Raw genomic sequence first — 25823 nt, 5'->3', positions numbered from 1 at the left:
TTTAACACATCTTTGGTCATCCTGGAGATAGCAGAGCAAACGGCAGCAACTTTAGTTATTTAATCACCTAGGTTTGCTTATGATTATTTCATGGACAGATAACTTGCTCACTCCAAAAACTTGTTCGCATGTTGTGGTCAGAAAGTTGAACCATAATAAATGGCCGTCACAAATTAAGACAATCGATTTGGAACAACTCTTCATCTTTCATGTATTTCTATTCAACTTGGTAGCGTAAGAATGAGTTGATAATGAAGGACAGCCGCCATTTACGATAAAAGACTTGCTGTAGGGTTGATAACGAGATTTACTTACTTTTTTAATTAATCATCTTCGTTTTCTGTGGGACACAAGGCAGCCACAATCCATCTACATCTCTATTTTGTACGATATGTTGTTCCTCATTGAGCTCATGACAGGCGCCAGGTGGTTTTTGACCAACCAGGTTCGCTGTTGCCAGTTGGTGTCCGCCTCTAGGCAACCTTGGGAAGTGTGTGGTCAATCCATCGGATTCATCTGCGTTTGATTTCCATGACAACATTCTGGCAATAAGTTTTTCTGTCAACGGATCAGAGATAAAGAGCAATATTCACTGCTTGCAGACATTGACGTCAATTGTTTTGAATTCAATTTTTGTACAACCAAACACCTCTTTGTTTCAAAAGCCAATTGCTCTCATGTTGGCGAACAAATAACAATATAGCTAGCCTAACGAGCTTGCAAATCTTTTCCTGCGCCGAGAATTTTGCTATTGTTTGCTCACTTTCCTCATTGAACTACGCCTATAGGCTCGTCAGTTAGCTTCAGCTCAGATAATTTTTTTTTTTTAGAATTAATAAACGAATTTGCCAGTGTAGTCAATAAGTTAGAAGTTCTTAGATTCTTGCTATGGATTTCAAAAAATTCTTTTTTTAAACAGAAAAACACGATCGCAGGACGATAAACTTTTTTTTTTTTTTTTTTTGTAATTTTTATTTTTTTTTCAACATTTTGGGTTATAATACATACAATACAACACAAGACATAACACTAGTTACAATACTTACAATACGTCATAACTACAATAGATTACATACAACAAATTATAATTACTAATCGTAGCCTAATTATACCTAAAGAATATACAATGCGTTGTTTACAATAGTGCAGCTACCCAAATACAGAAAAAAAAAAAAAAAAAAAAAAAATTGGTGAATGGGTAGACGAAAGTAGAGAAATCGAAGACCCGCGGGTTACCTGGGATTATTTAAAATATAAAATACGCTATGAAACGATTGGTTATAGTAAGAAGAAAGCAAAAGAGAGAAGGTCAGAGCTGGTAAATTTGGAAATTAGACTAAAAGAGTGTCAGCGAAAATGTGACGAACACCCAAGTGCTGAAAATCTCTGCGATTTAGAAGTTCTCAAATCAGAATACGAACGCCATTATGATTATATAACACAAGGAGCAATCATAAGATCTCGGGTGAGTTGGTATGAAGAGGGCGAAAAGAATAGCAAGTATTTTTTAAATTTAGAAAGTGCTAAAAAGAAAAAGACATGTATACGGAAATTATCCGTAGATAATGATTCATATATAACAGACCCAAAAGAAATAATGAAAGAGATTCATGATTTCTATGAAAAACTCTATGATAGAGACTCGTATAATTTAGGTGAGAATTCAATTGATCGTTTCCTTAATGAAGTGGATACTAAAAAATTGTCTGATGAAGAGAAAATGACTTTAGATAAACAACTTACTAGATCCGAACTGTACGAAGCATTGAAGACATTTCCGAAAAACAAAACACCTGGAAGTGACGGTTTAACTGTGGAATTTTACTTGGCGTTCTGGCACGTGGTTGCAAAGTATCTCGAAAAGTCTCTAAACTTCTCTCACCAACACGGGCAACTATCAACTTCGCAAAAGCAGGCAATGATTACCCTATTGGAGAAAAAAGATAAAGATAGACGATTTATAAAGAACTGGCGACCTATCTCACTGATCAACGTAGATGTTAAAATTGCATCCAAAGCGTTTGCTAGAAGGCTGGAGCCAATCCTGCCAGAACTTATTCAGGACGATAAACTGAAGCATTCTACGAATGGATTATGTAAAAAAAAAAAGCAAAAAAAAAAAACAGTAAAACTTTAGTGCCACCAAATCGTAAGATCTTAGACTCGGTACTCGATTTCCTGTATTTGTAAGATAAATGAAAAATGTTTTAACTTTAATAGTACGAAATAAATAATACGTGTCACTTTTGTCTGTGGGTTAATTTTAAGCAAAAATACGTCCAAACACGAGACTCGTCCATTAAAATTACGAAACATTCAGCACCAAGGCATACAAAATTACCAGCGACATGCACTCATTTTGAAATCGATCACATTCTTTATTAAATTGCAAACCGGTTCTAATGTCACGTCTGAATGCCCCTAAACTGGACTTAGCTGCAAAACTTCAAAGGATTATATTAAATGAAATCTAGCGACAACTGTGATTCACTTATCTGAACTTCAACGGAGTTGTCGTCAACATGAAACTTGCCAGGAGTCCATAGCTGGTCGTGCTACACTTCATTTGAATTGGTGAATGACGCCTGTCACTCCAATTCAATTCCTTTGGATACAACTTTGCTGCCTCTGGTCAATCCTTGTGAAAAAACAGGAAAGTCATGGTTAAGTTTTTCGCGCGTTGACTCTAGCAAAACTGACTTGAATGAGTATTAGTATCAGTTAACGGACGTCTATCGGCCTTGCACGTAACAAAACTCCCTCAAAATGTGGAATAACACTTTTAAACGACTACCAACAAAGTGGTGCACTGCAGTGGGAACGAACTGAAGAGTAGTTATAGGTTTTGATATAACTACATAACTTTTCTCTTCGTATCAGAGCAAAGGCAAAGGCGGTTGGAATTTTCTGTTTTTATAACAGTTAAAAAGAGTGTACATGGTAGCGCTCCGAGGTGACGAAACAAATTGCGAATGACAAAGTCAAACGGCAAACCAAGTAGATTATCAAGCTGTAAACAAACATTTTATTAAAAATAATCATTCAGTTACCCACAAGAGAAATGTTCGGTATTCGGTTTTTCAACTTCGCCTAAATGCAATCTTCGGTGTCAAGGAAAAACACATGCACCTCGAAGCTTTCACAGCATTGAGGAAAGTTTTATTATACCATTAAATGATCAAATTGAAAGACGAGGGAAACAGCTAGGACACGTAACTAGCTATAGAAAATGTAGACTTACCTGAAGGAAGCACATCGACTAAGATGTCTTCGCCCTTGCCTTCAATTCAACGGCGATAAATAAAGAAAATATGGACTTGCCTGAAGGGAGCACAGCGACTAAGATGTCTTCGCCCTTGCCTTCAATGCAACAGCGACCGACGCTAAAATGGGTGTGTCATTCTACACTTCTTTATATATACCCACATTAAAATTCATTAGAGCCACGAGAAATATGCTTTGAACAAAAGAAATGCATCCCACGTTAAGATTGTGTGCTTTGAATTGTGAAAAATGAGCAACTTGGGAGAAAAACACGCACGTGAAAGGAATTTTGATCCGAATATGCTATGTTTGTAGTTAATAGGCCAATTTTGATATATTAAAATTCTAACTTGGCTCCGCGAGGCTTAACGGAAAATTAAAAAAAGAAGTTAATTATTCATCAATTAGACCCGAGGCGGTCTCTTTTGTTTTATTCTCCTAAGCCTCGGAGCTAAGTAGGACATTTAATAAATCGAAATTGGCCTCTAACTCTCGAAAATCCCATAGACAAGAACACCGCGGTGAAGCGTCGTAAAACGTACTTTTGGTCCAGCTAAATAATTACAGTTGCGTCATAATTCAACTTTAATAATGACGAAATTTATGCGCGCGCAAATTATGACGCATACTCAATTTTCTTACCTCTTTTTCACGTCTTTGGAAATTATCTTTGGAAGAAAAACTTTACTCTGACAATGAATAAGCTTACGCAATCGCATGAAGATCTAACCGTCGATACAACCAACATTTTTAATTTTGAGCGTAAAAATTCCTGCGGACAAAGTTCGCTGGAAAGAACTGCTGCACTACGGTATTTTAATTTAGCGCTTCTATATCTAGAATTTAGTTTCTTTGTAGAATTTAAATCTTGCCATTTGTTCGGTTTCTTTTTAACATTTGCTTTAGTTCTCATAATTTCTCGTGATTTTTTTTACGGAAATAGCCAAATTTAAGCTTATTTAAAGGAGCTCAGTCACGGTTTGCACACATTGAAAAGTTTAGCCTCAATTTTTCAAATTCTTCGTTTGCAATCTGTGTTAATCTTCTCCATCCTTAGCCATCCTTGTTCCTTTATTGTTTATCATTATGTCTTTGGTGTTTTTCTATCTTATCAAACTGTTATTTTTCAGGTTTCCTGTACCTTCCGTATCTGAAGGTTTATCCTGTCCATTTGACGCGGTGAACCAGCTTTTTCACTGCAAAAGTACACAAAGGAAAAGTTAACAAAGATTGCCAGAGATAAAGTTTGATAGACTGTAAACAACAATTCTATTGTCTTTCAGTCAATCATAATCCAAAATCACGACGTTTAATTTGCACTGGTGTTACACTTTTTTCACTGATGTTACACTTTTTGCACTGGTGTTACACTTGAACTGCACTGCTCTCAGCCAATCAGAATCGTTTAATTTTTTCATGTATATTATTAATTTTGTAAGTACACTCAATCCTGGACATAAGTGCACTTGTTCGCGATACAGCTGGCCTTCTTACAGGGGTGGGTGACTTAGCTCAATATGTAGTTCTTATAAAACATTCCCACTGCATGTAATTCTCTTGGGCTACAGTGTAAACGTTACAGAAGTTTGAAAATGTATTACAACATTCTTTGCATTAATGTACTTGAGAGTGAATGAGGGTGAATGAAGGTGAATGAGGGTGAATGATGGTGTATGAAGGTGAATGACGGTGAATGAGAGTGAATGATGGTGCATGAGGGTGAATGATAGTGAATGATAGTGAATGAAGGTGTATGAAGGTGTATGAAGGCGAATGGGGGTGAATTAAGATGAATGAGGGTGTATGGAAGTGCATGAGGGTGAATGATGGTGAATGAAGGGTGTATGAAGGTGAATGATGGTAAATGAAAGTGCTCCGAGGAAGATTTAGAAATATTACTGGACAATTAAATTCTGACGGGGTCGTTGGGATTTTCGGTTTTGCGGTTTTGCCCATTCTTGAGACCGGTTTTACGGTTTTTGTGCCAAGAAACTTCGGTTTTTCGGTTTTGTTAGAATTTGTTTTTTTATAATAACTGTCTAATTTCTCGCGCTCAGACGGATAAAATTTTAATTTATGCAAGCTTTCAAGTTCCACTTTCTGCTGTCAAACTGTCGACTTTTTAACCAATGAGATTTTATGGACTTTTTTCAGTAGCGAATCAAAAAGCGAGAAAAGCTATAGACAATGTTGGCGTCATTTTGAATAAAATTCACTTATCTTTAATTACGGCAAGTTTACGGCGTCTTTTCCCCTCATTTATTCCCGGCATTTGACCATTTTGAGGTCTTGTTATTGTAAAAAAACAAACTGACGTCAGTTTTTTATGCGTCTGTCCTCTTATTGATGATTAATTTCGTTGTAACATTGTCAAAGTTTACTACGGAACCACTCACCTGCGGCTCGTGGTTCCACAGCCACTTTGACAATGTTATGACGCAATTTATCATCAATAAGAAGACAGACACAAAAGAAACTGACGTCAATTTTAAATAGACCCAACCTCGTTCCCAGGCTCCCTCTTCTCTGCCTCCCTGGGAATCAGGTTGTTATAGACCAATTACAAGTTACAGGTCACACGTGCCCGATTGATGCAACATTCCAATCCAAACTTTCAGGTCTTAGTTCGCAAATCGAAATGTTAGATTAGGGATTTTCGATGAAAGTTTCCAGGGCTATAGCACTTTGCGACTGCAAAATTGCAATTCTGAAATTTTCCTAATTTAAAGACGTTTACGCCCACTGACAGATTTTTTCAAAACTGAACATGAAGTAAGGTAAAGATCAACTTTTGCCAAAAAGCCACAAAAATCAGAGTGGGGGAGGGGGAGATAAGGCGTGTTGAAGACCATGCGTTTTTGGAAGTTTTCGTTATTATAAGACGATGTTAACTTACAACTATCGGCCATAAAAAAGCTACATTAGTGAAATTTAGATCAGGTTAACGTCCGCAATTCAACACAACTAAGTATATCAAGTAAACTTTGGAGCTGATGTCGTTCCTTGAGGTACAAAAGGCCTAGAGAAAAACAAATATTAGCCTCGCCTCTCCACATTCGCAGGAACTGTCCGGCAATTGGTCCTCAATTAACAGGCGCATTCTTTCCTCCTCCCACGTTAAACTTTGCTGCTTAGAAATACAGCTGAAAGTGACCCAGGAAGCTTGAAGACGCGCTTTCGCCGCCGATGTTACAAAACTAAATAAATGTAATCCCAACCTCTTTATTCATAAAACAAGAATTTAACTCGCGGAAAGACTGGGTTCATAAGTCGTGTGCGGCTTGCTATACAAACTCATACGTCCACACAGTGCATTATTTTCTAACATAGGCGATATTTCTTCGGTTTCCTTTTCCTTTGTGTACTGTAGCCCCAAGTGCAAAATAAAATATTAAACGTTACATTCCGTTAAAAAAAAACGTTATTTTACACTAACTTGATGTGACTGAAATTATGCTTCCAGTGTTGCGATCGGTAAATGATATCTAGTTCTCTAAGGTTTTTGTTATTCGATCTGTTGTTTTCTCTTCTAATGGCTTCTATCCACCTTCATCAGAGTTGCAATCTTAACATTCGTTTGAAAAGCGAACCTTAAGATTGCAACTCTGATGAATATAGGTGGACAGAAGTCACCAAAAATTCAGAACAGAAAACAACAGATCGCATAACAAAAACCTTAGAGAATTTCACTAACTTGTTCATACACACATGCTAGTTATATTAACTGACAAGGTCACACGTACTTGCGCTTTCTTTGCTGCAACTGAGCTAGTATTTGCGACACAATTTTTAATTTCACGCGTAATAAGCTTGTGAATGACTACGTTAAATTGCTACCTTCTCACATGCGCAATTCGGCACTCAAGTGAAAAGCTCTTTATGCACTTGGAACACTTGAACTCGTTTGCATCACGTGTTTTACAGTTGGTTACTCAAACAACAAACAAAATTGCAGTTCCATTCCTTTTATAGCTCTGGGTAAGTGCCGGGTCAGGATATCTTCATTCACGTTTCGACTTAGGCACAGCGTTTTAGAGCGAGGCAACCATTTGACAGCAAATTTTACTGCCACTCGACGTTTTCAATTCCACCGCATTCTTCGCTCACAATGGCTTGTTTGAAGAGAAAACGAGTCTCCTCATTTTCTCTCGGTTGCTTCGAGAAAGCCGACAACCAGAGTCGTAAAACAGCTGAGATAAGCTAGCACCCAGTTTTTTTTTTCCTGTATTGCATCATTCTCGATATCTTGGCGATCGTCCTCGCTCTATTCCTTATTTTTCAGACCTTTTTTTCTGTCCAATGTTCAGTATTTGACAACTCAAGCTACTGAATTACAAGCTCAGTGTCCCTTGGTACGCCACAAGCATCTCGGTGTTTGTCAAATAGCCCCTTCAGTTTCTTCACATACTCAGAATGCAATTCATTTATCTGTTCGGCGCTGGGGTTTTCTGTTCTTTCCACCGGAATAGCAGATCCAACTGAAAAAGAAAAAAAAATCACAAAATAAGGGGAATAATAAGAGACAAAGATTACATTATCTGTAAGAGGGCAATAGTGCAAACTTAAGATAGTGTTCAGATTGTCGAAATCCAGGATAAGCGTTAAAGTGCCCATAATGTCAAAAAAAGTTTTTCGCTCATCTTATTCTACATTTCACCTAATGAACTTCTGCGAAAAAAATTTTCGATTTGGATAAAATGCAATTTTTTATAAATTTTTAAAGACGTTCAAATTTGCCGCCATTTTGGTCCACCATTCGCACCAGCTCATTAGGTGAAATGTAGAATTAGATGAGCGAAAAAAAAGTTTTGACATTATGGGCACTTTAAGTGATTGACTTCGTAATAGCCGAGTCCTTAGTGGTTGTGAGATCTTGAAGCCGCATTTCTTTCTAAGGAGTCGCAACATACAATTGACATTTCTGACTCTGAAAAAAGTCCGCTGAGCTTAAACAACGCATTCAAATGAACCAAAACATCCCTCTCTCTCTCCTCAACAAGTCGTCACGCAATCACTGTGCCCTCTCTCTCTCTCTCTCTCCTTAACAAGTCGTCACGCAATTACCGCGCCCTTTGTTTCTGAGCGCCTCAAATCTGGCTCAGGTCAGGGTGAATCAGCGGTACCAGGGCGCTTAAAATGATAACAAAAAATGCTGCTCAACCTATACCATTAATTGCCTTCTGAGAACAGCTTCTGCAATGGTATGTTTTCTATAATAAGTTCAATTTGCTGGGGTATTCTGAGAAGATTTGCCAGAAGTGGTAATAAATATTCTCTGATAGCAAAAATACTTACAAAGGGACTAAATTTAAAAAAAAAACTCACCAACAACGGTTATAGGTCTTGGATCAGGCATTATACAAAACCGTGCAAATGGAACCAGTAGACAGCCCTTGATGAATACTTTTGCCCATTTCTTCCATTTACTGCAACCAGTTTGATAACTCTGAAGGCATCTAATTTTAGGCTGTCTACTGAATACATCGTTTTGACCAAATCCAAAAACTGGAACCAAATGTGATCTATAGAAAAGACAAACAATGTTGTTAGTTTTTTTGTATGACATTCCTACTCAAGGTAGCCTGTGTTACAGCTACACCCTGGAGATACCCCAGATTTTAAGTGATGGGGAGGATCCGATGGGGGCAAAAAAAACCCTAGGGCTTTTAACAAAACCCAAGAAAATCTCTGAACTAAAAATTAAACTTACCAAAATCCCATGCCAAATTTCCTAGTCTTAAAAATTTACAGTACGAATAAAATTGTATAAGGTTTGGTTGTGCATGTACTTTATTTGTAGACCTGTGTGTCAGGGGCACTACCACCAATCTTCAGATTGTTTTGAAACCCCTCCCCTCCCCCCCCAAAAAAAATCTCTAATTAAATCAAGCCACCCCCTGCATATAAAATTGTCTCATTTTCCTACCCTAAAAATCTTTTGACCCCCAGAAAGCCACCCTCTCTGAAAGAAGAAATTTAGAGAGTGTCGTTCTCCCAGACATTTTCTTTCAGGGAGGGTGGCTGTAACACAGGCCTATACGCAAGGTTAAGAACAGATTTGTATTCCGACCTTCAAAACATGAAGGATAAATTACAATCCTTAATGCATATCTAAACAAAATATTAATTTTAGAAAGTTATATCATACAAACAAAGGCAGATTCAGGAAATTCAGATCTAGGGAGCAAAAACAGTTGATCAGTTGATGTGACAACCTTGTGGATGCCTCCCATAAAATGTATATAATTTACCTGAGATACCATTTCTTACATTCTGATCGCAGTTGTGATTGTGTAGTAATGTTTCAGAAAATATCCATAACTCCCCCACAGAAGGCATTATATCCACGACCCACCACCCCTCTCGAAATTCCATTTAAACTTGAAACATTTTTAAAATGTTTTTGTCTCAGAGAACCTCCAACCAACCAGCAAATTCCAATCCCTTCTGTGGTGGGAGTATGGATATTTTCTGGAATTGCACATTAAAAAAAAATGTTAAGGGTCCAAATAACAGATTTTAAATTTTTCCAACATAAGGGGACAGCTAGGCTCCCTTGGCCCTCCAAGGACCTAAATCTGCTTATAAATATCGAGGATATTTATTTCATATTACCCAGTTTCCAATGCCAGCTTGACAAAGCCCTTCCTTCTTTCTAGGGTAATGTTGTAAGAGTTGGCGCATGTATCCAGGACATCACAAACACCACCAATAACTATGGCAACGGAATGACCAGGGCCTTGTTGAGTTAGCACAAACTTGCAGCTGTCACGATGTACATTTACAACACCAAGGGCCATGACAATATCACGGAAGATTGGAGACCATCTCATGACTAAATATTGGATAAAATCAATACACATTGACCTTTATTTCAGTTTATCTATCTTTATAATACCTTGAGGAGTGCATGAAAAAAGGCCCATTTGATAGTTACGTCTGATAGACTGCAAGATTCTTCTAGCAAATTGCTTTACAACAAAAAAAGGAGAATTTGACATGAGGTCAAGAATGACTTAGAGTTTTTTCCATGCACCCTGCTTCACTGGCCCCTATGGCTATTCCAGGCGGCTAGTGCTCTGTTTAATTTATTTTTTCTCTCCATAAAATCAATGTTTTTTGCAACAATGAGTACAAATAAAGGTGGTGGTTGTTGTTGTTTTTCTTTTAAGGATAAATTCTACTTTACAAGCATTTTCCACTTCACTTTGCTCCAAAAAAAGGTTAAGTCTGCATACGAGCCAAGTGGCCCAACAGGCAAGAGCTTATTCCTGTTTCTGTGGCATGAAGCAACTAGGAGTATTTTTACTCCCCCCTGGATGGGATGTTAGTCCATCAAACGGTTAACCCTAGCATTATATTCATCATCATCATCATTTGACCTTATTGCACCATGGGATGCATAAGGCCTTAGCATTATATTGGCTGGTACCCATTTATACACCTGGGTGGAAAGAGGCACTGTGAGAGTTAAGTGTCCTGCCCATTAGAACACTACACAATGTCTACAGCCAGGACTTGAACCTGGACTGCTCAACACATGAGTGCACAAACCATGCGGTTAGTCAGGCGCACTAACCATGAAGCCCCTGCACCTTCCTCTACTTGAAGGCAGCTACATAATATGGTAACTTTAAGGGAACATTGCATCATTCCAGAAAATATCCATACCCTTTTATGGAAGTTTTCTGGTTTGAACACCCCACTTCTCAGGAGATTTCAGGAACAACATCATAAACCAGGAACATCAAAAATGGGGAGGTGATGGGCTAAGTCAGCTAGGGTCAGATGCAACACTGAACATGTGCATCTTTTTTGTTGTTCAACAAATTGTCAACAAAATGAGGCTTTATAGCAATTAATACAAAGGGTGGTTCTTCAGTGGCAAGATATTGCATAGATGCAGTCTGTTCTTGTCTTTAAATCAGATGCTGAGAGAAGTGATTGAGACGGAATTGGCACAACAGAATTCCAGACAACCCCCTCTTGTCCACCTTGCTGTTGCACTCCCAAGGATAAACAAGTGTCTCATTCCAAGAAAAAAGACTGATTGCAAGCAGTCAAGAGGTCAGACAAATCTTGGCGAGGTATATTTGAATCTTCGCAAGGTCTATATATTGCATGATGTTGGTTATGTACGGATCAGGGATGTGAGGGACTTCCAGACCCTAAAAAATTGAAAAATAGTAAACTCTAGCCTCTATCCACAAACTTTGCATTTGTCACACAATCTTTCCCCCTCAGCAAAAGATTGCTTGACAAACTCAGAGAGCATTGTACATGGTTATGTATTTCCCTCTAATATTACATAATATTCCCTGAAATAACCTCTTACTAACCAAGTGCGAGGGCCTTTCTTGGGAATATTGGCCCAAAGTTGTGACAGTACAGACCGAGTGCAGCAAGCTAGGTCTGTACAAAGTATGGCTAGAGCAAGTTAACTAGGTTAGTAAGTAGTTTATTGTATGCACTTGGGCCACGCTTGTTAATTGAATTTACCAGCTTTCGAAATTAAAGAATGCATGGCTTATAGCCGTTTCCATGGAAACGGCCTGTATGGCAAAATCCTGACCAAGATAGAACCAATCTGAATGCTCAAATCTACCTCAAGATTACCTTGCCTTATAATAAGTGGATATATTGTTGAATGATCAGAAAATAGCTTACATGCATGTGCTCCAATGTATGGTACAATTCCCGGGAACGTTCTACTGAACTGTAAAGCTTCTGATGCAAAACTTACAGCAAGTCCCTCCGGGATCATACCATGGGGATGATAACCAAAGAGATAGTTCCTCGAAGGGTCCAGTTCAGATGTCTTTACAAAGGAGACTGGATAATAATCTCGCATGTATCTGAAAAAGCCATTATTTCTCACAAACGCCACTCTTCTGCCTCCACGGTTATAAGTCTCCAGATCCACAAAATATATCCAAGTCAAGTATGCTACGACAAGAGGCCAAATAAAATGACAACAACGATAAAGTACGTAGAAGATGATTGGTCCAAAAATGAACAGTGTCCCAGATGAAAGTATGAGGTAGAAAACTATTACACTCAATCCCTGAAGAAATCGATCTCTTTGAGTGGCGAGAAAGTTAACAAGGTTAGACATGATTGAATGTCGGATGAACCGAAATCATCACAGCATTACACAGGTCAGGTCAAGCATACACGAAGCATCATCTGCCGAGCTAGCAACGTAGGCCCGCAATTCGTACTAAAACGAAGGGTTTTTGTTCCGATTACCCCAAAAGAGGAATCTCTAACCGCCAAGAACTTGAAACCAGTGTTTTAACGCCCGTGATATGTATTCGTTAATTGATTTCATGATCAATCCCAAAACATGCACACTCCATTTCACAAGGCCTGACTGACTGACTGACTGACTGACTGACTGACTGACTGACCGACAGCAACTGACAATTTCGCCGTTCAATCAAAGTTTGCATTTTCACTTGTGAGAGCAGCCTGTTGTAACCTCAATAAACTGCTTTTTCCCACTTCATATCTCAAACAAAACAGAAGAAGTAAGTTCTCTTTCGATTTATTGCCCCCTTTTTAAGTTGCTACGACTCATTTGGACTTGCGAAGGAATCAGCTGGTGACAAGTCAGTCATTTTTGATCATTTTTGTAAGTTTCCTGCGGTGATTGACAGCAAACTAAATGATCGGCTGTTTCCGCGTTACATGCACTGAGTTGGCTTGAAAATCGGGTTTTCAAAGTTTGAAAATGATCAGTGAAAGGCAGAGAACAATATTATCAAATGAAGACGAGTGTGTTTGGAATTTTATCTACGGTTGCTTCGTGTCCAGTTGCATGAAATTGAGCCAGACTCTCAAAAGACTTTATGTCTCTGAAAACTTGAATGAACTTGGCCAAGAACTTCCCTTTGCTTTGGTAAAAGTCTTTGGCTGAAGCGTCACAGCCACGAACTTAGTAGGGTTTGTTCAATTCATACTTTCGGTGAGTCTTCAAGAAGAGTTGCTGAGGTGATCAAAAATATAAATGCGATCATTTACACACTGAGCAAGTATGGAATTGGACGAATCTCCACAGAGCACAAATCGCCGCTTTCAAGGGGTGATTTTGTGGATTTTTTCATTCATTTTCATTTTGGTCTAAATTGCGCTTGATGAAAATTGTGCTCAGCACAGGACAGTTGCCTTTCTTCATACCTTATGTAAGTTGCAGAGGTGCACTAAAGAGACAGTTGGTTTATGCTAAGGACTTTGCACATGCAGTACTTGAATACAATGTTGAATAAAATTGCAGTTTATCTCGTTTTCAGCAAATTCGCCAATTTGCCATTCATTCTTTGCATCTAGGAACAATTGCTATTTGTTGATTTTGCCAGATTTAGACGTGTTTAAAACTAAATCATGAAGTCAAATCTACAAAAATCTGTGCGCGTGCAATCCAGCAAGTATGATATGTCAGGATGTTTATGACGAAACGATCGAAGACGGTTTCCAGGCAATTGTGACAAAACTCAATAATTTGCTTCAGCTATCGGTGCGGTCAGCATTGAGATTCGAAGCAAGGGAATTGCGATGATTTTCACAGTCAAACCGAAGAGAAAATTTCCAAAACAGAAGAAAAACTTAAAACAAAGTACACGAAAAGTTTTCCGAGGAGTAACTCGTTTGAACGAACAACAACAGCGGAAAACGTTTCTCGTCTAAAGACGAAGTTAATATTAAGCAGCACATTCTGAGGAGTCGGGTGGAAAAAGTCAAAACAAGCCGCCATCCCGGATTCCGATTTCGATCGAACGAACGAGCAGCAAGGACGTTGGTAGTGATAAAATCCCTAACAGTGTGACAGCTGCGACCGGAAAAAAGCCACTGGGGAGAGACTCGGGTATTGTAACCATTTTTATTTTATTTGAAGTTTTTGGTTTAAGTTTTAAGCGGCAAAAGTTCCAGCCGAATTACATCACTGTATTCAACTCCAGAACGACATTTACCACTGACCTTTGACCTATTTGCATGTAATATTTTAATTCAGTTGCTAAAGGATGTGCTTAGTTGTTATCGACAGGACACTTTTTATTATGAAACGGACACAAGTTTGGCCGAAACCAAAACCAGAATAACAGGGAGTAAACTTCAGCTGAAACTGGAAAACGGCGAGCGAGAAGAGCGAGGAAAGGACAGAAAAAGCGAGAGGAATGGGAAGGAGAAAAGCACCTCTTTGAAGGCTCATTCCCATTCCTCTCGTGGATCCCCAGTGAAGCTGTCTTGTTTATTTTCTTATCACTTAATTTATTACCTGATTGTACTAAACTAATCTTTTAATTTTAATAATATTTACGCGAAACCCGCGGAAAACCAGCGACAATTATTAATCAAATGATGCTACTGACAAACGCCTAACCGCGACTAAACATGCTAACGGACCAACACTGCCAGTGAACATTCAGAGTGGAAAAAACATAATAAGCGTTCGCTAGTCTTGGCCTCCAGGCTCCAAGTTTGACAAATTGGCCGAAATTTCGTCGATCGTGCAAACGAAAAAAAATTACTAACTTTACATGCTTTCTTAATTTTCTTGGTAAACACAGGAGCCACAATCGATTATGGCTCCTGGTAAACAGCCACATTTTCACCTCAGCGACGCGCTTATTCCAACAAAAATAGCATTCCGAATTGATGATATAATCGGAGTGCGTGCTTTTCTCAAGGCATTGTTGAAGTGATTAAAGGCTCAAAAATCCTGACGAAAAAATTCTGAAGACGCCTTATAATGCATTCTGTTTGATTCAAAGTTTTTTCGCGAAGCAGCGTGGAATGAATTTTAATCACGTATATAAACAGGCGTCAAATGACACACCCTTAGTTTAGATGTTGACCATCGTTGTACGGTGAAGCGAAGCCGTGCGGACATCTTTCATGTTCTTCCTTCAGAAAATTTTATCTTTTCTATCTTCTTTGTATCATATCTATTCATTCAACTGTTCTATAGCTTCAGTTTTATTTCTAAATTTCCCTAGCTTTCCAATTTTGGCCGCTAAACAGACTTGTGACCGCGCCGTGAAGTTCATTGCGAGTTGTCCTTCGGTCGCGCCGCTGGAATCGTCGAAGGTAACTTGTTTTAGGTTGTGTCAATACTGGGTTAGCAAATGCTTTTTTCTAGTGAGTAATTATTGTATGACTCTGCTTGGTTTCCTGCCAAATGCGACCAGTAGGTTAAAATGAAATTTTATTTTTATTCTTGTATAAATGAAAACTTTGACGGTCAAACCGCATTTTTCTGAGATGATTAGGAAATGAATTTTCAATTTTCTAAGCAATTTTATCAAAACTCTTGCCAGTTTCCACAGTTAGCACTATTTGCAGTTGCTTAAAAATTACATTCCGAGCGAGTAAGTGTTGCAGTTAGCTGATGTTTATATATTTTTTGCTTCGTGCTTCTTTTGTTGCACCGTGCCAGTGTTGCCTCAGTTTTTGAATTTACTGCGCTGTTGCTGTCACTTCAGCGGTCCTTCGTGACAGTAACGGTTTGAAAATGTGCTTTACACCAGACATGAAGGAGGAGCGTATATCAGGTATATATATTTGCTGATTCCAAGCAAGATTTCACAGAAGTACTTTGTGGTCACACTCTAGGCTTTTAGGCTTTTGATTTTTCCCTATTTTCTCTGAAATTTTGATTCAAGTACAGACACAACCATAAATACAGTGTTTGCGTCCTTATGATGGTGAATTATTTCTTTCAAGCTGCTTTAAACTAAATCATGCAAGATTCATTGATCCAAAGACCAGAAAATCTACCAAACAAGCTCTGGACGTTAGCTGAAATTGATTGATTGAATGAATCTGAGTTAGGAGGGTTTTATTTTGTTATTATTAGTTTTTTTTTTTTTTTTTCATTTTTCATATAAGCTTATATCATAAGCAGCACGGTTTGTACAGATCCTTGCCTGCCAAGAAGATCAATAATAACAGTGAAAAAGTTTCATTAAAGGCTAACAATCGTGTTTTGCTAGGCTTTAAATGAAAATGGCCTAAAGTATTTTTTGTTGTTGTTTTCACAATCCAGCGGGACAGAGCAGCAGAGACGTGTCCAAAGGAATTGTGTTGGAGCAGTCTCTTTCAGCAAAACAAGCCACTCCTGGTCAACATCTTAGTGATGCAAGCCACTACAATTTTAGATAAGTTAATTGCGTTGTTTTTCAGTTTTTTATCCCCTTGTCTTGTTGAAGTGTTGTCTTGTTCATTGTATTGGACAATAGCCTGAACCGGTCCAAAGGGGCGATAGGGATTTTCGATTCTTCGCTGGACATCCAAATAAAATTTGGTAGATTGACCTAAATTTTTTAAAAATTGCTGTACTAATGACAGTGACAATGGTAACATGCTTTCTCTCACTGTTTTAGTTGCAGCATACATGCTTTGAGATGCTGTCCAGCCACTCTGGAGTTCGACTATATATAGCAGTGGATTTGTTTGTTAATGGCGTCTCAATTACATGAAGGTGAGTTTTTATTCCAAAGCACTTTGAAGACTTTGCAGCGCTTTTATTCGCGCGAATCGAAAATCACTGTTACATGTGTCTATTGGTATTCTAGGGCGTTTTTGGAAGTACCTCAGTGTGTAGTGAAAAGCTCAGTAAGGATTTGGTTTGTTTATTTTCCAGGTTGAGCCGTGGTGTGCTGTTGTCGTGTATCAAATTTTGCGGACTCGTGATTGAGTACAACCATCAGTTTTTGGATCAAAGTGTGCAATATGACGTCTCGCGTAGCCATTGAAAACATCTTATTATGTCAGATAAGTGAATGGTAGTTTCATATTTCTGTTGTCATATACTGTTACACTGTCTCAACTTCAAGTCCCTTTGCCATATCAATGCATGAATTGTTAAGTATCTTGGGAAAAAAAACCATCAACCGGGGAATGAAAGACCATCTTGATGTAGTATCAAATTCTTAGTTAGTAGAGAGAACTGATATTTGTCGAGCCTAGGACTGAAAGTTGATTTTGGTCGTTGAAGCGAACTTTCGAGTGGTTATTTTTTCTTTCAAGTCAATTGCATTGATGAGCAAAGTAACGAGAAATATGTTTTCGACCAACAAATTCTTACAAAAAATAATGATCAATCAGTTTGCAGGTGAGTTCATTTCCAAGGCTCAATATAGCAAAGATGCCAATGCATCATGGGTGAAACAAACCCTAATGATTCCTGGCAGACTACACAATCAACTGAGGGCCGATGTTTTACGCCGACACCAAAAACTAAATTGAATAAATTTCAGCTAAGGGTTTGACCCTACCTCAAAATTTCAAGAATTTGAAATTAGCTCTTTACATTCATGCAAAATAGGCTTAGGTTATATTGAAGTCTGCTTTGTTTTTCTCAAAGTCAAAAAGAGATGTACTAAATAAAGAGGCAAGTGCTCCTATAGTGCAACCCGTTGGATGAAAGTGATGACACGTGCAGCTCTTGGACTCTAGTGCAAGTTGCATATTGGAAACATCATATTTGAGATAAGTCCAGTTTAATTTACAATTAGATTATGAGCTCAAGGTTCTTTGGGGGTGATTGTTTGCATGCTTAATTAAAGCAAAATCGTGCATACTGAAAAGTTCTTTGAAGCTTGCAGCTGTATTCACACGCTTGTCAGCATTTTGACCGCAATTTTCAGTTTTTAAAGTCGAGTTACAGTGAATGTCTCTGTTTTCGTATTTTCTGAAACTTCGGAAGAACGAGGAAAACGTCGCCATTTTAACCCTAACAGATTGCAGAATTTGCATTAGTGCCCAAATGGAATTCTATTCATTGTTTTTGTCCCTTCTGTCATTACGCACTTAATGGTTTCAAATCAAAGTAATTAAAATGTAGCTTTCCTGTGAAAATTTATTTATTATCGGGAGTCATACACACAAAGAATTTCATTATGTATTCCGCGAGGTTGATGTGTTGCCAAATTATCAGAATTAACATAAATGGATAATCCTAAAATTCCGACAAGAATAAAATCCATTGAGTTATTTTCTTGGTCAACGTGAAACCGCGAGATATTATTTTATTGAATAAACATTATAAAATTTAAAGGTCAAATGATTCAATAACAATATTCAAAACAGGAGACTATATTTACCAAAGAGCTGTTCGAGAAGGTCCCGAAACAAACTAAACATTTAATACGATTAACAGTTAAATAGATTAGTTAGAGAATTGATTAAAATGGCTAGAAACTTTGAAAATGCTGCAAATACGTTACAAGTGAAAATATCTACAATTAACGAAAACTTAAACTGAAACCGTAAATAAAAACTGGTGTCATTTCAAGAGGAATTTTATAAAGACTCTTCACCAGATCATTTGTTCCTTAGACGCTGTACACTACAAAGATCATTTCGTACGCATGAAATATCCTAATTTTTTTCTGCGTATACGGTGGCTTGTGTTGAAGAAATAATACTTAGGGTGTATTGTCTTCATGGGTCAATTTTCAAAAAATTGTCAAAGAATCGTCCAAAATTGTCAAAGAAAAGTAAAAAAAATTTCAAAGAATTTTCAAAGAATTTTTAGAAAGTTGTCAACAAATTGTCGATGAATTGTCAAAGAATCGTCAACATTTGTCAAACAATTGTAAAAAATTGTCAAAGAATTGTCAAGGAATTGTGGAACAATTGTGAAAAAATTGTCAAACATTTTCAAAGAATGTCAAAGAAAAGTCAAAGAATTGCCAAAGAATTTTCAAAGAATTTTTAAGCAATTGTCAAAGAATTATTAAAGAATGGTCAAGGATTTGTCAAAAGTTGTCAAAGAATTTTCAGAGAATTGTCAAACATTGTCAAAGAATTTTGTTTTGTTTTGTTTTGTTTTTGATAGTTTATTTTATTGATACAAACATATTACAATATTGCAACAAATTACAAAACTAGTGCAAAAAAGGAGGGTTGTTACAACTGATAATATTCTTAATGAAAAATGGTACGTAATGTTCACGATAATAAATATTACAAACAATATGTCTCTCTAGCTTTGTACAAATGTATATAGCTGGGGGGAAGGGCAACATAGTCGCGTCAAGTCATTTGTCTTTTTCAAGCTGGATAATAAATTTCAAAGAATTGTCAAAGAATTTTGAAGGAATTGTCAAAGAATTGTCAAGGAATCGTCAAAACTTGTCAAAGGATCGTCAAACATTTTCCAAATAATTTTTAAAGAATTGTCACGGACTCGTCAAAGACTTCTCAAAGAATTGCCAAAGAACTATCAAAGAATTGCCAAAGAATTATCAAAGAATTGTCAAAGAATTCTCAAAGAAGTGTCCAAGAATCGTCAAAAATTGTCAAAGAATTTTAAAAAAATTTCAAATAATTGTCCAAATATTATCAAAGAATTGTTAAAAATGATCTAAGAATGATCAAAGATTTGTCAAAGAAAGTAATACGGCATATTTGGAACAAATTTGTATCATCAGAGAGCTGAACTCTGATAGAACAAATGCAGGAAAATATCAGGTGTACCGAGTGGGATTCCAACCCGCCACGTCTTAATCTTATGGATGGTGCTCTAACTACTGAGTATATGGATGTTTCCTTTGTAGCTGATATTCGAATGCATCCACTGTGTTTGCCTCGGTAGCTCAGTGGTCAGAGCACCTTCCATGAGATCGGAATGTCGTGGGTTCGAATCCCGCTCAGAGCATCTCTCTTTTGATAGGCATATCGGAGTTAACCGTTCTGATGGTGAACAATTTCCAAAGAATTTTCCAATAAATTTCCAAATGAATTTTCAGCTAATATATCAAACAGAAAAGACATTGCTTGACTACATTTCGAAACACCAAAAAGAGCGTTAAAGATACAACGCTTTGCGGAGTATTTTTGACGAACTTTGAGTTGTTTGGAAATGTGGTCAAACATTGTCTTGAGTGTTTGATAAATAGTTTCAATAGGTAGTTGCTTGAAGGTCGCGGGCGTTTCAAAAAATCAGCTTCAGAAGGAGTGAATTCCTCTACAAAGCTACTCACTGGGTAAAGCCAACAAATATGCTTTTGGAGTTTAGTCCAGTAACCGAAGTAATGTTTCCTTTGAGAACGTTATCAAAATGAAAATATCGTCAAAAATGTTAGTAATTCAATATACGTCTACAGTGATGTTTGTAAATGTTTTGACGTCACATGGAGGCTGATTTCGGAACCAATCCCCAAAGTGGACTTGTAGTTCTTAGACAACTTTGCAGCTGAATAGTTACAATTTCACGATATTGAATTTTAAAGAACTAGGCAGGGCTAGAGTACCTGGAAACAACATCATCAGTGTCTAATTGACATTTATCCAGACATATTTTAAAAAATGCTAATTAAAATTTTTTTTTTTTAAATGGTCCACAAGGAACACTATAGTTCCAACTCAATATTTTTTTTCGACCTTTTATTTCTCGAGGCGGCTTGATTTCTGTTGTTATATTTTGAGTGTTTTGTTTTTTATATAAATATTTTAAGTGTTAAATAAGATATTTTAATGGAAAGCAAGATCGTATCCACGAGTTGATGACTTTCTTTATTCTCATAACCTGTCTACTTGATTAAGTATTGATATCACAGGGAGAAATAAGATGTCTGCTAGCTCTTGAGTTCAGTTAAAGGCTACATTGATAATTTAAGAGCCTGTTTGTAAAAGACGAACACATTGTTATGTTTCGCATCTTGCCTCGATTTTATAAGTTTAACATTCTAAAACGGGAGTGTTTATATTGACTCTTGTATAAATTTCCCGTGAAATGAGGTTTTTCTACCAAAGTTTAGTTTATCCTTATTCAGTTTTCAAGATGATAGAAATATATCTCTCCATTTCCACAGTTCTCTGTTTAACTTAAAAAACATTGATCATCATCAAGCATCTTTTACAAAAAAGAAGGCAGTTATAGCTTTGATTTATTGAAAGGATCTGAATTATCGAATGAAAGTCCACGGTTCTTACAAGATGGTTTGCATCAGCAAGGCCCAAAATGTTGATAATTTAGTCATTATTTGGACATCAATTTTAGATTTCATATGGCAGTGAAGGAGGGAGGGAGTTTATTATTAAAAAAGTTATTGCATCTAAATAGGAAAGGACGTGTTTTTAGAGGGTGTTACTAATATTCGAATTTCAAACCACTTGACAATCAGTTAAGGTACAAGATGGGGGTGGATGGAGGGTAGATATCATAAGGTATATTCCCTTTTCTTCGAGATCTCTTAAGCAAATGCAAAACCACAGCAAATGACTACTAGCTTTCTGAAAATGAATGAAATTATCAGACTATCTAACACGAGTATAAATATATCAGCCAACTGACTGAATTGACATTGTTAATTATTGTTGGTCATTATTGATCCTTTTCTTCTTTGGCTGGAAACAGATCAGTATTGAAAGAAAGTAAAGCCATCTTGGATTGCAGTATACTCTTGGACTCTGGCACAAGTTGACTACTGGAATCGCCAAATTTCAGTTAAGTACATTATTTCTACTCTCGTTAACCAGATAGCGGTCTAAGTGAGAGAATGATCAAAATCTGGGAAAGTCCCTGAGGTTTTTGTTTTTATGAAGAACCAAATTCTCAGAATCAACATAAAATAAAATAAAAGCAATATGAGAAAACCACTGATGGGAATTAGTATTTTGGGTGTGACAGGGTGTAAACTTCAATAGTTATATATCCACATAGCTATTCTTACCTTAATTGAGAAATATTGATAATCATCAAGGATCTCTCTTTAAAAAAAAGTAGTCATAGCTTTGATTTATTGAAAAAAACAGACTCATCGAATGGAAGTCCGCGGCAAGATCTAACTGAATTGGTCATTATTTGGACATCAAACTTTACATTTCATATGTCAGTGAAGGAGGGAGGGAGTTTATTATTAAAATATTTTTCCATCTAAAAAGGAAAGGGCGTGTTTTCAGAGGGTGTTACTAATATTCGAATTCGAAAGCACATGACAGTCAGTTAAGGTACAAGCTAGAAGAGGGTGGTGGAATGGAGGGAAGATACCAAAACGAATATTCACTTTTCTTCGAGATCTCTTAAGCAAATGTAAAACCACAGCAAATCAATACGGTTCAGTTTGAAATTTATTTATCAGTCGACTGACTGAATTAAAGCAGTGTTAATATTATGTCTATTCTCCAGGTTCGAAACAGATCAGTATTGAAAGAAAGTACAGCCATCTTGTATCGTAGTGTACTCTCGGACTTTGGTGTACATAGACTATTGCAAACATCAGATAAGTACATTATTTCTTCTCTTGTTAACAATAAATTTAAAAAAAGTTCTGGTCTCCTTAATGTTCGAGAAAAATTCAGTTTGAGTGCAACAGCATGTCAAATAATCAGTTACAATTGTTTAGTTTTAATCATAAACCGAAGAGAACATGTTTCAGCATTGAATTGCAAGTGGTAGCTTTCTACGAAGACAGTTTTTGATTGTAAAGAATAAGAACGAATAAGAAGAATGTGAGAATAAAGTAATTAAGCACTTTTCAATTGAGTGCATAAAATCAAACCTTGAGTGATCATTCTGTTGATAATTTAAGCATTATTTTGACATAATCAAACTTAAGATCGATTCAAACATCCCTGAGGGACTGAGGGAGCTTATTATTAAAAGAATGTTTGCATGTAAAGAGAGATGGCGTGTTGTCAGAGGTTGTGACTGATATTCGAATTTGAAAGCATATGACATTCAGTTAAGGCACAAGAGGGCACCCGGGGTAAATGGAGGGTAGAAACCATCAAGGATATTCACTATTCTTCACTGAAGATCTCTTAAGCAAATGTGAAACCACAGCAAATCACTACTGTTACCGGTATCTCAAAAAATTTATGACATCATCAAGTGTATCCAACACGACTACAAATTTATCAGACCAATGACTGAATTAAAACATTGTTAATTATTACAGTTGTTCCTTTCCTTCTCCAGGCTGGGAGCAGATCAGTATTGAAAGAAAGGACAGCCATCTTGGATTGCAGTGTACTCTTGGACTCTAGTTCACATTGACAATTGGAAAAACCTTATTTCAGATAAGTACATTTTTCCTACTCCCCTTAACCTGATTTAACAGTTTTGAATCTACGAAAGTCAGCAACTGAAGGTATTGTCCAGAACCAGAACCAAACGTTTTTCGAAAAAGTTGATGAAAAAACAAAATTTTTCCTACAAAGTTCAAAGCGATGGTCCTTTCTTTCAAGGAAAATTTAAATGATAAGCAACAGATAGATCAAATAAAAGCAAACACACGGTTTGTCAATGAAATCAACTCTTGAATGCAGGCTTTCGCATCAAGTCCAAGAAGACTTATTGCCGTTGTTTTGTTATACATCCTGCACATTTTGAGGAGTATCTCAAGCATATATTGTTAAGTATCTCACTTCAACGTTTGTAATTTCATGTACATGTTATCGCTTTAGGAACGAGTTCAGTTGGTTCGACGTAACACTATGGATGGGTCTCAACATGAAACTAAAACCTAATTTGCCAGAAACACTCGGAGAAAATTATGTTCTTTTCTTCTTTTCTAGTAAACAAGGGCTTTTTGAATGTTAAAATAAAAGTTCTAGCTTCTCCATTTCAAGACAAATTTAGTTCGAAAGCAACAGCTGGTCAGATAACCAGGTTGCAATTTGTTCAGTCTTGGTTATAAACCGACAAGAACATATATTGATTCAACACTGCATTAGAATTGAACATGGTAGCTTTCTACGAGATGATTTGTGTAAAGAACACTGCAAAATAAGGTCATTGAGGGGTTTTCAATTGAAACCAAACCAAACCTAAAGTGATCACTCTGGCAAATCACAAAGAACACAAAAAATCCAGAGTGCCAACTCTGAGAAAAAACATGTAGCTGATTATAAGTTCGTGCCACTAACTCTACAATGATAATTAATTACTTAGAAAAAGACTTTAAAAGCAACTTGGTGATCGCGTTCCTTAGCTTGTTCAAGACGAGGCCGTAAAACAATTTTTCTACTTCTCTGGACTGCTACATGCTGCATGCTGTTGCATGTGTCTTTTTCTTATTTTCTGTTCTAGTGAACTTGCTTTATTTTATCACTTACAATTAAGATGCAAATTTGGATTTGAGGCGTCAATAGGTTTTGTATAGGCTCCTGGTTTTCAGAAGACATTTAGACGTTGGCACTTCAATTAAAACCTGTACAATGCCTACATTAGAAATCTAAATTTTAAATTTCAGGTTGGAAATTCATTTCATGAACATTTTATAAAATAGTACTTGAGTCAATTAAAACACTTGGTTTTAAGAATAATGTTGCAAAATCTACAGGAGATGCAAAACTGAGCAATATGTTGGTCACTTGCAAAGTAGAGGCTAATAATTTTATTAGTAATGAAGCGTCAAATTTTCAAGAACAAATGATCATTTAATGATTTCTCTTTTCTGTATTGTATCAAGGCAGTACATAATAGTAACTGAGCCAGTGTAAACGGTTCATCTTACGGAAATTGACAATTGGCGAGAAAATGAACAATAATATTAAAGTTTTTCATTTACAAAATAAGGAATAATTAGTCATAAACTATTCAATTCTCAAGAACTGATCAACTTGCAAAATTATTTTTCTCTACTGTATCAATACATTATCAAGCAGGCATGTGACGAAAACAAAGGAAATAATCAACTAAGGAATGTTGTCTCAATGAAGTGTAATGTTTAGCAAATAGGAGTTACGACAAGCAATACGGAAAATTAATATTGAAAATTTGATACTTTTAAGTTTTTTAAATACATTAAAGTTTTTTGCACATTCGCTTGCATTGTTAAGCGAAATGGCGTCAAAACACCAGTACTAGCTTTCATTTCATGTAAAGATTTAATTTTTCTTTATTTGTTGCAAGAAGAATTAATTAAACGTCTTCGATAGAAAGGCTGTGAAAAGGCACTTCAGAAATATTTTGTCCTAAATATTCTGCGAAAGAATATGGACTAGCAATCTGTTTAGACCTCTCAAGGAATATTATACGACTTATACATGCAAAAAAAGTTTCACAGGGTGAGGACCGGGGTAAACAAAATGATATACTTTGTTCATAAAACTTATAAACGAGAATTTAGCAAGAAAGCATGACCTTTGGTTTATTTTGCAGAACTGAAGATTCCCAAAAAAATTGAGGACTTGCAGCTGCTGAGGCACTCATAATCACCTCAAAGCCTGCAAGACTCTTCTGCTGTGTTCCTTCCCGAGAAAAACGACAACTTTTCAAGGCCGCTTGCAGGACTTAATCAGCCATCTCTCCCGAGTGTGATCACCTTCTAAAAGTTATAGGTAAGTAGTATAGCTAGCCATTTCTTCCCAGTTTTTTTTCCCCAGTTTCGTTTCCCAGTTTCCTCTTTGGTAATGAAAGCATTCAGACAGGCTTCAATAAATTTTTGTTCATTTTCAAGAAATGGATATTTCATTTCTGTCATTGCTTCCAACGTTAATGATCGGCGAACATTGTTTGGCATCTGGCTAAACTTTCTCAACTAGAATAATTGTCTGACATTTCTACAATACAGTGTCGCAGATTTTGTGATTGAGTAGCAATCAAA

The 25823-nt window shown here is 36.8% G+C and overlaps 2 protein-coding genes across 2 annotated transcripts in view; one reads left to right on the top strand and one right to left on the bottom strand.

Annotated features, from left to right (window-relative positions):
* LOC145491696 (centromere protein I-like) overlaps positions 1–12554 on the top strand; it is a 221957-nt gene extending 209403 nt beyond the window's left edge. The window contains exon 24 of the mRNA XM_081470935.1: positions 12542–12554. The gene's annotated coding sequence lies outside the window, so the exon portion shown is untranslated. The remainder of the gene's footprint in view (positions 1–12541) is intronic.
* On the bottom strand, positions 6467–12397 carry LOC145492725 (2-acylglycerol O-acyltransferase 3-like; the record flags this gene model as incomplete). The annotated part of the gene is made up of 4 exons (XM_081472121.1): positions 6467–7742; positions 8590–8786; positions 9880–10099; positions 11932–12397. Coding segments are annotated over 4 exons (1038 nt in total), but the record flags the coding sequence as incomplete, so codon positions are not given.
* Positions 12555–25823: the final 13269 nt, after the last annotated feature.

This window comes from Orbicella franksi, chromosome 7, assembly GCF_964199315.1.
Source record: "Orbicella franksi chromosome 7, jaOrbFran1.1, whole genome shotgun sequence".
In the NCBI taxonomy this organism is placed as follows: domain Eukaryota; kingdom Metazoa; phylum Cnidaria; class Anthozoa; order Scleractinia; family Merulinidae; genus Orbicella; species Orbicella franksi.
This window is presented reverse-complemented; position numbering and strand designations above follow the sequence as displayed.